General features: G+C 39.2%; 1 protein-coding gene across 1 annotated transcript; it reads left to right on the top strand.

Annotated features, from left to right (window-relative positions):
* Nucleotides 1-294: 294 nt before the first annotated feature.
* On the top strand, nt 295-10,105 carry IL12B (interleukin 12B). Its single transcript, XM_090065238.1, has 8 exons — nt 295-388; nt 1,904-1,985; nt 3,237-3,521; nt 4,616-4,733; nt 5,729-5,922; nt 6,646-6,797; nt 8,599-8,720; nt 10,059-10,105. Exons 2-8 carry the CDS (start codon nt 1,904-1,906, stop codon nt 10,066-10,068), a joined length of 963 nt encoding a protein of 320 aa, XP_089921364.1. The 5' UTR covers nt 295-388; the 3' UTR covers nt 10,069-10,105.
* The last annotated feature ends 220 nt before the right edge of the window (nt 10,106-10,325 follow it).

Below are 10,325 nucleotides of genomic sequence, written 5' to 3'. Positions count from 1 at the left end.
GAATATGAAGGATTATCAAACAGGTGGAAGTTTATTTAACACTGCGTTTTCCTCACTGGAATAAACAGACAGTGTAAGAAGGAGGGACAAAGAATGAGAACAGGAAAAGAAATGCCTCTGACATGGCATAAAGGTCATTAACATTCTCTCATTTCCTCATCAAATTTACCTGGGACTCCCAAACGTTTTCTTATTTTCTTACTTTAGCTCTATCACTATGTGGAAAAGGAACTTCAGCCACGTGATGCAATTCTGTGGTTTGCGGTGAAAGAAAAGTATCTCTTTACTTTCAGAGTTAACAAGTATAAAGGCGACTGATACCTAGTTCTCTTCAGATCCACAGGACTACACTCCTTGCCACTTCAGCTCTGAAGCTCTATTTGAAAAGGTAAGAAATCCTTCTTATTTCTCTGATTTGAATGTTTCTGTGTTGGATCATCAAAAAACATTAATAGATTACTTCAAAGGGTACTAGTTATATAAAACACAGTCATGCCCCCAAAAACCCAAAGATCTCTCAGTCTACTCTCCAGTTAAAGTAAAAAGTCTAAGAAAGTCTATTTAAATAAAGATAGTTATTGTTAGATTCTTCTTAAAAAGGGTAGTTTATATACTTATGTAAACTGGGGTATGTACATACAGTATATCTTTAAAAATATAGTTTGAACATGTTCATATTTATACTGTTCACAGAGATGAGTTAAATGTATATGGTCAGATTCTTAATTGACATAAATTAGTGTAGCTCTACTGATGGCAGTATAGACATGCTGATTTACTTCAGATGATATTCTGGCCCATGGCCCACAGGCCAGAATACACATTCACATTCATGGCCCACGGCATACACATGCTGGTCCATGGCTTACACAAATCACATGGAAGGCTCAGATACATATGTTTGGGGTAGATCAGAATAAAATTTCTTTCTGATGAGAATTCTGACAAAAATGAAAAAATAATAGTTTTCAACAGAAAACTGTTTTCCATAAACGCTTCAAACCTGAAAACGTCTCCCCTGAAAACTAAGACAAGCTATTCAGTGTTAAAGCTTTTCATATTTTTGATGAAACCTCGATATTTTCCATGCAAAGCAGACTCTTGAAAATAAACATTACTGAGTCAAAATTCTGGGTTTGCATAGCAAAGTAGTTTTCATGAAAGAATATTGACCATCCCTAAATGTGATGACCACTGATATAAGAACCTAGACATGGAGAGAAATAGATATATTTATAGCGATGCTTCATAGTAACTAGGGTCAGGAGGGTCCTGAACAGATCATCTAGCCTGACCCCCTGGCACAGAATGCTGGGTTCACAAGACCCCAGCATTCATTCATGTTATATGAAGACTGTATACTTTTAGACATAATACGGATTGTATTTGATCTGTTCATGGATACATGGGCACACACAAAGGTACCCACCAGAAATAACTGTTCTAAAGCACATTGGAGACTGAGATCTCAGAAGCAGCCATAGAGGGCTTTCCCAGAGCACCCTCACTGCCTTATTTCTGTGCTTGGAATGAGCAAGATGGGCTGGACAGGATGTTGTTAGTTAGCATCCCACTGGTATGTACTGCCACTGAAGTGTAAGCAAACCCGCAGTAAAAAACACTGAATAAGATCCTGATGGAGCAAAGTACTTAGGCAAGAGCTTTGCTTTGAGAATGTGGCTGGTGTCCTTTGCTTACCATATACATGTGAAGAAGCCCACTAAACTTAGCCAAATATCTCTTTTGACTAAGGACTTAAAACAGATCAATTGGTTGCAAGCATGCATTGCATTTTCCTATTATACTGCACAATGCTGTGTATACTGAGAGCATTCAGTCAAGAATATTAATGGATATAATTTTTCCAAAACAGGCTGAGTGTAACCTTTTGTTTCTCCCACAGATGGCTTATCTAGTATTTGCCTTGCTTTTCTTATTTGCCTTTACAATCCCTCTGGAAGCAAAATGGAAACTGAGGGAAAATGGTAAGCATTTTCATTTACTGAAAGCTGCAGCTGGTTAAGTAGTTGAAAACAAACATGTTCACAAGTATGGTCATGAAGGAAAGTTCAGAGTTTGGCTAGCTACAATTCATAGACTCGTGCTTATTTTTGTGTGAGAAATTGGGTGACAGTTGAGTATTCATGAAAAAAATTAGGAGATCAAAAATGTTGTGACTTTTAGCAACGTGATTATTCATCTAATAATTTGCATTAGAAACTGCCTTATTCCCTATTCACTCTTCTCCCGTTTGAAAAGTTTCAGTCTTGCAATCAGGAAGCAGAAATGATATCTTATGACTTAGGTAACTACCCACAAATAAGCCAGGAACAGCAAATAGTCAAAAAGAACACTTCTTTTTAAAAAAAAGAAAAAAAGACAGACAGGCAGACCAAAGTTTGAAACATATTCATCCAAACTATTTGGCAAATAACTGAACAAAATACACTAGGACTACATTAGGACTCTTCCTGCTAGTGGACTCTTTCAAGATTATTTCATAAAAAGGAGTTTCTCCCAATATGCAACAGTCAAAGAGCCTCCGAGAGTTACAGAGGGCATGTCTATCTTTTGGAAGACATGTACTGCTGCTGTGACTCTGGGATTCTCTTCCTCCCAGGCCCTGTTGACTGGGACCATGCTGCCAGGGCATCCAGAAGTCTTCTCCTGAAAATTAATGCAATGTCATGTTTGGGTTATGAGAAAGAGCAATACATACCACTGCAGCCTTGCTCCTTGATTACTTTCTTTCCTTTTATCCCCTAACCCTTCTCCAGCATAGATTTTGGCACAGCACAGGGATCTTCATTAAGTCCAGGATGGAGCACAGTGCTGTAGAGATGTTTCACTCCCCATTTTATGAATAAAGACAGATCCATATGCAGGCAGGGATGAATAGGTCTTATGGTCCTTGGTGTCCATCTGTGTAAAACATTGATGCTTTCCCACTTCACAGAACTAATGTCTCTTTACAAAACTGTCTTAAATCCCTGAATCAATATTGCTTCTTAAGTGAAAATATAATTCTTTTTGATCCCAGTGATTTGGATGCACTTTATATTTATGGTTAAAACTTACTTAAGACTTCCCAGTAACAACGGAAATTTGTCATGTTATTGAAGCCAATGTGAATTTTATTATCCGTTTCAAGGAGAGCAGGGCTGGACCTGTACTTTAATTTCACTGGTTCTTTGAGCTTGAGTAAGCCCTAACATGCATTTCCTGGCAATGTTCAGTTTATGTCATAGAGTCCGAATGGAGTGATGAGGCACCAGCCAAACATGTGGAGCTTACATGCAATGTATCTGACAACCAAGCCACTTCTGTCTACTGGATGAAGGACATGGAAATAAGAGGACATGGCAAGACATTGATCACTGAAGTCCAGGAGCTCCCAGATGCTGGCAACTATACCTGTCACAGTACTGATACACATGAGGTCCTCAGCTACAGCTTTCTTCTAATTACTAAAAAAGATTCAAATGGTCAAATGATCAAGTCAATTCTGAAAAGTTTTAAAGGTAAGGGGATATGGCAGTGGGATGTTATTTCTGTGTTGATTGTGTGCTGTAGCAGAGTCCTACATTGCAAAGTAAGAGAGCTCACTGGAAGGTAGTGCTGTACATGATCTGCACAAAAAGATGGATTATGACAATCCTTATCACTGCACATCTGCCATCACAGGCTCCTTATACATGGGTTGCTGCTGCCACAACACACACTTTTGCTGCCACAGTGCAAGCTCCCCTGGTGCCACCATTTGGGAAGCCCTTCTAAATTATCATCCAGTGCTCACTCACACCATGTTACACCACTGAGGAGGGTAATTCTGCTCTGCCAGTGCTCAACTACATCACTGAGGCTCAACTACATCACTGAAGATTTGCCTCTAATTCCGCTTCATGAAGCAGAGCTAATGTGATTTGACTTGAATCTGTGATTGAGACAGGATTAAAACGGTCATTTAGGCTCAGCTTAACTCACTGGACAATGCTACATTTCACAGAGCAGAGTATAATTTCTTTTTCTTGACTAAACATTACCTGAAATATAGAACCCCTTTGTTCTCAGTTAGAGTTCTGTCCTGAGAATGACAAATCTATCTTTGAAATGCATCACAAGTAGCAATGTAAACCAGTAGTGTAACAGGGGTGGGCGACCATGGCACCAGCTTGGGGCACCCACTTAAAGGAGGCACACAAATGGCAGCCACTGACTGAGCCACCAGGGAAGTTGCAGCCCCTGCTGCTGCTTCCACCTGGCCTTGCAGACACTGGAAGCTATGCCTCCATTTTAAATTGTTTGATAGATAATCAAAGACATGAGAGACTCCCACTTCTTGGAAAGTTGTAATTTTTTTGAATGGGAAATATGCTGGAAAGCAAGACCCTATAAACAAGCAAACAAGTTCTGGGAAAAAAATGACAACAGTGTATCCTCAAGGTTTACTTCCAGACACTCAATACTTTCCTATCAGATGAAGAGTTATATGCTACACACTGTTGCTCCTAAGAAAGGAGGCAATATCTTTCAGTAGACTTGAATTATTGTTGTTTCATAATATTCAGACTTCTTTTAAGACAAAACCAATATCATCTTCTCTTTTTCAATCTAGAGCCAAACAGAACCTATCTAAAATGTGAGGCAAAGAATTACTCAGGGATTTTCATATGCTGGTGGATGACAGAAAAGGAGAGTCCAGATGTGAACTTCACTATCAAGAATCTAAAAGGGTACAAGCTTGTACTTTCCTTAACCACCTCATTTGGGTAATAAGGTCAAAACACCTCTCTGTGTCAGCTTGTGGAAAAGATACTGAGAAGATAACCTGCCCACAAAGCACATGAATGGCAGAAGGAATAAATACCACTTCCATCATCTCACCTATAGCTTCCCTGACACTGAGATGCTGTCTCTTGTAGACCTATTAGATTACTTCATGAAAGTCTTATTAGAAGTTAATTTGACTTGGAAATATAAGAAAAATGGAGCTGCTGCCATGCAGCTGGCGAGTGACTCTGGCAGTAGCAGGACTGTTCTTGCACACAACAAGGAGAGAAAGGTCAGGCTAGACATAAAAGAGGCCATCTCACTGGGTCCCTTTTCTGCAGATCTTCTGGCTCTGTGACCCTGGAAGGCTGTGCCCACTCCAAATTCCTCATGTGCACATTTCTTCTGATGGAGGGAATGCTCTGCAGGGACTGATGAGGGAAATACTGTGAGGGGAACCTCCTGGGGATTTCCTACCTCCCACCACTTTCTTGTGAGTTTCTCTAAGACATGGAGTACTGTGGCCCTGGTTATATATGTTTCTTAAACAGGAAATAACTATAGGCTTTGTTTTTTCTGTATGTAGAGAACAATTAAAACACATATTTTTATTACCTTATTTTTTATAGAAACCATTAACACTTCACTCATTTCTTCCAACTAGGTTTGGGAAAGGGGCTGAAGAGTGGCATTAGCTATTAGGACTGCCAAATGTATCCTTAAGCAGTGTCAATAAGGAAGATGAGGTCACATGCTATTCTCAAACTATGTCCAGAATCCCTAGTGACACGATTGCCTCATTTCAGAAAGATGTGGAGGCGCACAGATGTAGAGGCATACAGATATGCCAACAAAGTACTATCTCATCCACTGAGACGAGGTCACTGCAGCATTCTGATACATCGCTACACTTATAACTCAGTTGCATTTCCATTATTTCCCTCTGTTCCTAATTCAGATCTGAAGGAGATGTAACCTGTGGCAACCCTGAGATTCATCAGAGTGGGTTAGTGACAGTATATTCATCCCAGTGCCAGAAAGAAAACCACTGCCCCTTTGCTGAGGAACACGAGCCCATTGAAATGTTCCTGGAGGTTATTGATGATATAGAATATGAAAACAGTTCCACCAGCTTCTTCATTAGAGATATCAGTGAGTGAATTGCAAGGCAGTTTTTTCATTTTTAATTAACTGTATATATGCTTATTGAATTCAATAATTGTTACAGATACTGGATCAACGGCTCTGAAGCCTAAAGCTTTCAATTTATTCACAGTACAGTTTTGGTATAGACAGCAGGCCATGAAGGTTCTCACATCATCCCCATAGTGCCAGTGTGTGCCATATATGCTCGGAGGAATCTTCCTGTGAAGCTCCAAGGGATTCATTACTAGTACACTGTAGTTGTATTCTAGGTTTTTGCAGTCCCCCATTTACAGGAATAGAGGAAAGTAAAATCAGGAAGAAGGGGAGGAAGTGGGGAAACAAGTTTCCCACTCCTTGGTTTCTCAGAATTCCCTCTTGTCCTTTGCATATTGTGGTAGGGACTCCACTAGAAAGGACACGAATAGGCAGGCATAGAGCAGAGACAGAAAGAAATTGGCTGAGAAGTACAGCTCTCCAAGTTCATATCACATGGTAGTAATATTCCTGCCTCAGCCCTCACAGTCCCTCAACATTTGAAGGACTCTTACCAAGGCAGTGTAGTGAGAGCGATCCCACTTCCATGGAAGAGTAAAATACCTCAATACCTTAAACCTCAAGCATATGCTTAACCTAATCTAATATGCTCTCAAAGCTGGTTAATGGCATCTCTTGCAATATTAAAACTGTACGTTCACACAATGCTAATGGTGTCTTTATTTTCTCTTTCAGTAAGACCTGATCCTCCTCAGTGTCAGTATCTAGCCAAAGACAACAAAGTGACTTGGAAATACCCCAAAACATGGAGTACACCAGAGTCTTACTTCCCTTTGACGTTTAGAGTCAAAACTGAATCTGCAAAAAAACACACAAACAAAGTGGAGGTGAGGCCAGGAGTTCTTGTTGCTCTTGATTATAGTCTATTTTTTATTATCTGTACTCCTGTAGTACCTATAAGCCCACTCACAGACCAGGACCCTACATTGTGTTAGGTTCTGTACAGGAAAAGAATAAAAAATTGTTCCCTGCACCAAAATGTTGTCACATGCTGCCTTTTCAGAATTGACTCAGTTCCCAGTTCTTCTAGACGGGCATCCAAGCAAAATTGATGAAGTACTGGAGACAGATCAGTCTCAGTATTTCATTGGTGGGATCTGTAATTCTTAGAGGTATCTCTGATATAAACCCACTGTCCTAGTCAGGTCAATTTCCTAATAACTTATAAGGAGTTTTGCCTGAATAGGATAGGCGAGTTTGTAGTTCAGAAAGCATCTTGAGAACTGCTGCTGTGAAAGACTGTGATTTAATGTAGCATACTATTAGTATTTATTGATGTAATCCCTTTCTACCCGCCCCTCAAAAAAGACCATAAGCATTAATTGTGGATCTCAGGCATGTTTTTGTAGCTTAGAAGATGTTATGACATTAAAATTCTATACCATCACATGATCTCTGCTATATCTTCCTATTTTACCCTATCAACCCCATTCAGTTTCCCTTGTTTGACTCAGTTGTGAGGTTGTAAACTCTTTCTGAGGCATTTACTTATGTCTTTGTAGTGTCTGTAAAGGTTCCATCCTAGTTGAGCCCTCTAGATGTTGTTACTCTGATCTTCATTTGACCAGTTTCACTGAGAATAGAAATTACCTCACCCAATAGATCATATGAAAGATAAAATCTTTGTTATATCTTTCTTATTTTTTCAAACGTTAGGGTAAACTTTAGGGATATCTTTGAGAGACAAAGTTATACTGTGAGTGCTCTACTTTAAGGTCGTACCAAGCTGATCTTATTTTCTCTCCATCACAGGAGAAGAGTGGATCTTGGTAATGAGTGATGAGTAAAAGGCAATCGGGCATAGGCTGGGGCTGGGGAAATCCACAACATTTCAACAGCAAGGGAACAAGAAGCCTAAATAATTTTTCATTGAACTGCTTGCGTTAGTTGCACAAGGATAGCTCAATTTTCTATACAGGTGCTTCGGCAAATCAAAAAACAATGATTCATGTTCCCCAGCCATAGAGGCTGGAGGCTACTTTACTTTTTGTCAGCTACTTCCCAATATCCAGCAGCACATTATTAATTAACATTAATTTAAAATCACAGAATAGATTTGTTTCCTTTTCTGCATCTATGTGAGTTTAAGAACAACATTCCCAGAGTGACACAGGAAGTCAGTAGAAGAAGTAGAAAAATAATTGGATCTGCTTACTCTCCATCCTGGGCATTAACTAAGGAAGTTCATACCAGCAGATGGCGGTATCTCATTAGTGCTGGCTCTTTGAAAGGAGTAAAGTTCCTATTGAAGATCCACATTTCCATGCCACCCTTAGCAATGCCTCTTGTAGTCACCACACCCACCACAGGAAACTCAGATTATAGAGCAGAGCATTTTTAAGACCATTTTTCAATTTTACCTCTAATATTTCACACACTGAAAGATGCAGTTTTTGCTTTGATCACACTAATATAAGCATATTTTCACTTTTAATCTTTTCAGGAAAAAAGATTACTAGAGGCTTTGAGCACCCCTAGATTACAAGGAGTTTGTTGAACTGGTAGCTCTTCAGTGTCATTGTAAAAACAGACATGGTTATATGCTCTTTGTGCTCATTAGAACGACATAAAATTTTATATTTGAACATGTTCTCCCTGTTGGTCTAATAGGATGTGTTTTTTTCACAGTTTTATGATGCTGATGAATATTTTATGAATCTCCCAGAGACTAGCACCCCAGACAAGATCTTCGTCCAGGCCAGGGATCGATATTACAACTCACCTTGGAGTGATTGGTCTTTACCATGCAGGTATAGCTTAAGGCAGCATTTATTACACTGGCATAGGAGACTGTGGGTGCATCTACATGTCCAATTAATTTGAAGCAATAAACTCTGGAGCAGTGCACCCGTGACAGCAGCAATTTGAGCTGGGCGGAGCTGTTGACTCCAGGGCTGCTCCTGCCTTGCTCTGCCCCAGGTTCTGGGTGGCGGCATTGGGGATGCCTAGGGCACAAGTATGCTGAGCTGTTTGGCTAGGCAGCAGGCAGGAGTCTAGCCCCCCTGCTGCTGGGCTGACCAGGCACAATTTATGCCCATGGTCAGCACCTACTGTCCCCAACGGTACCATCTTATTTCAGTGTTAATTAGTTTACTGCAGCCTAATACTGTCACACATGTAGATGATGACCCTTTATTCTGCAGCTAATTAGTCTACTTTGCAGTAAAGTGCATGTGTAGACACAGACTGTTTAAGTGGGAAGAAACAGCTATATACAATTATATTCTCTAGCATAATCTAGCCTTCTCATATAAAAAATAATTAAGATCTGTTTAGAATAAGATGGAAATACTACTTTTGAGTTTACAGTTAATGAATCAGCTTTCTACCTAACTACTTACTTATACTGAAGTACTTGAATAGTTGGCTATTGCTAATATAACCTACACTAGCAGTGTTTATCTTTGTCTTTTTCTAGTGAGTAGTCTATATAAGAGGCTTATGAGTCACTTTGGGTTCTGAGTTCAAACTCTGATGATGTCTAAACAGGGTCAGATTATATTAGCAGAATGAATTAGTATGAGAAAATGGAGACTATATTAAAAATGGAAGTAATTTTTTTCCATTTAACACTGCTGTATTTTGAAAACAGGATCAAGATATAGTAGTGATGATTCTGACATGAATAGAGGCTGCTGAATAATTTTTAAAAGAACATAAATTTTTAAACTTTTGAACCTGTTTAAGCTGAACAAGACCCAAATCCCTTTGAACACAGAATTATTTTTGTAAAGCTTGCAAGTACCTCTATAGTTCTGATCATATGAGTAACTCTATTGTAATTATGCACAGAAAGTTCCACTGGTTATGCTGGTCAGATTTTCCAAGGTATTTGGGCACCTATGGATGCAGATAGATCCTTTTTAAATTTTCAAAAGAGCCATAGCAGACACCTATCACCCAATCAAATAAGCTAAACCCTATAGGAATTTGTATCAATAGATGCTTATCTTGGAAAGTTGGGATGTATGTCATTCACACCTGAACCAGCTTGGCATTAACTGAAGGCAAAGTGTGCTGAAAGCTAAGAACTGCCTGAGAAACGCAAAGAGAATATTTGTTTCAGTTTTCTTTGTCTTATTTTCTAGTTATCAATAAGAGATTTCAGAGAAATGGCAGAAGAACAAGAGAGAAGGAAAAGAATAAAGAATACAGGAGCTTAAACACAATTGTGCAAACAACCTGCCTCAGAAATTCCTAAGAAGTCCTGATACATATTTTTGTAATTAATTAACATGACAATGATTATGACAGTTTGCTCATATTCTATATTTGAGTGGTGCTGCTGGAATATACGATGTCTACTTAACATTTTTTAACAGGTTTGATACATGGAAACACCACCAATTATTTTG

Source organism: Crocodylus siamensis, chromosome 10 (assembly GCF_052110815.1).
Source record: "Crocodylus siamensis isolate JL-2025a chromosome 10, ASM5211081v1, whole genome shotgun sequence".
Classification (NCBI taxonomy): Eukaryota; Metazoa; Chordata; order Crocodylia; family Crocodylidae; genus Crocodylus; species Crocodylus siamensis.
The sequence above is the reverse complement of the archived record's forward strand: the minus strand, read 5'-3'. Positions and strand labels throughout refer to the sequence as shown.

Coding starts and splice junctions, on each gene's coding strand:
- IL12B (XM_090065238.1), top strand. CDS start 1,904: ATGGCTTATCTAGTATTTGCCTTGCTTTTCTTATTTGCCTTTACAATC. Junction 3,522..4,615: donor AATTCTGAAAAGTTTTAAAG/GTAAGGGGATAT, acceptor TTTTCAATCTAG/AGCCAAACAGAACCTATCTA. Junction 6,798..8,598: donor AACACACAAACAAAGTGGAG/GTGAGGCCAGGA, acceptor TTTTTTTCACAG/TTTTATGATGCTGATGAATA.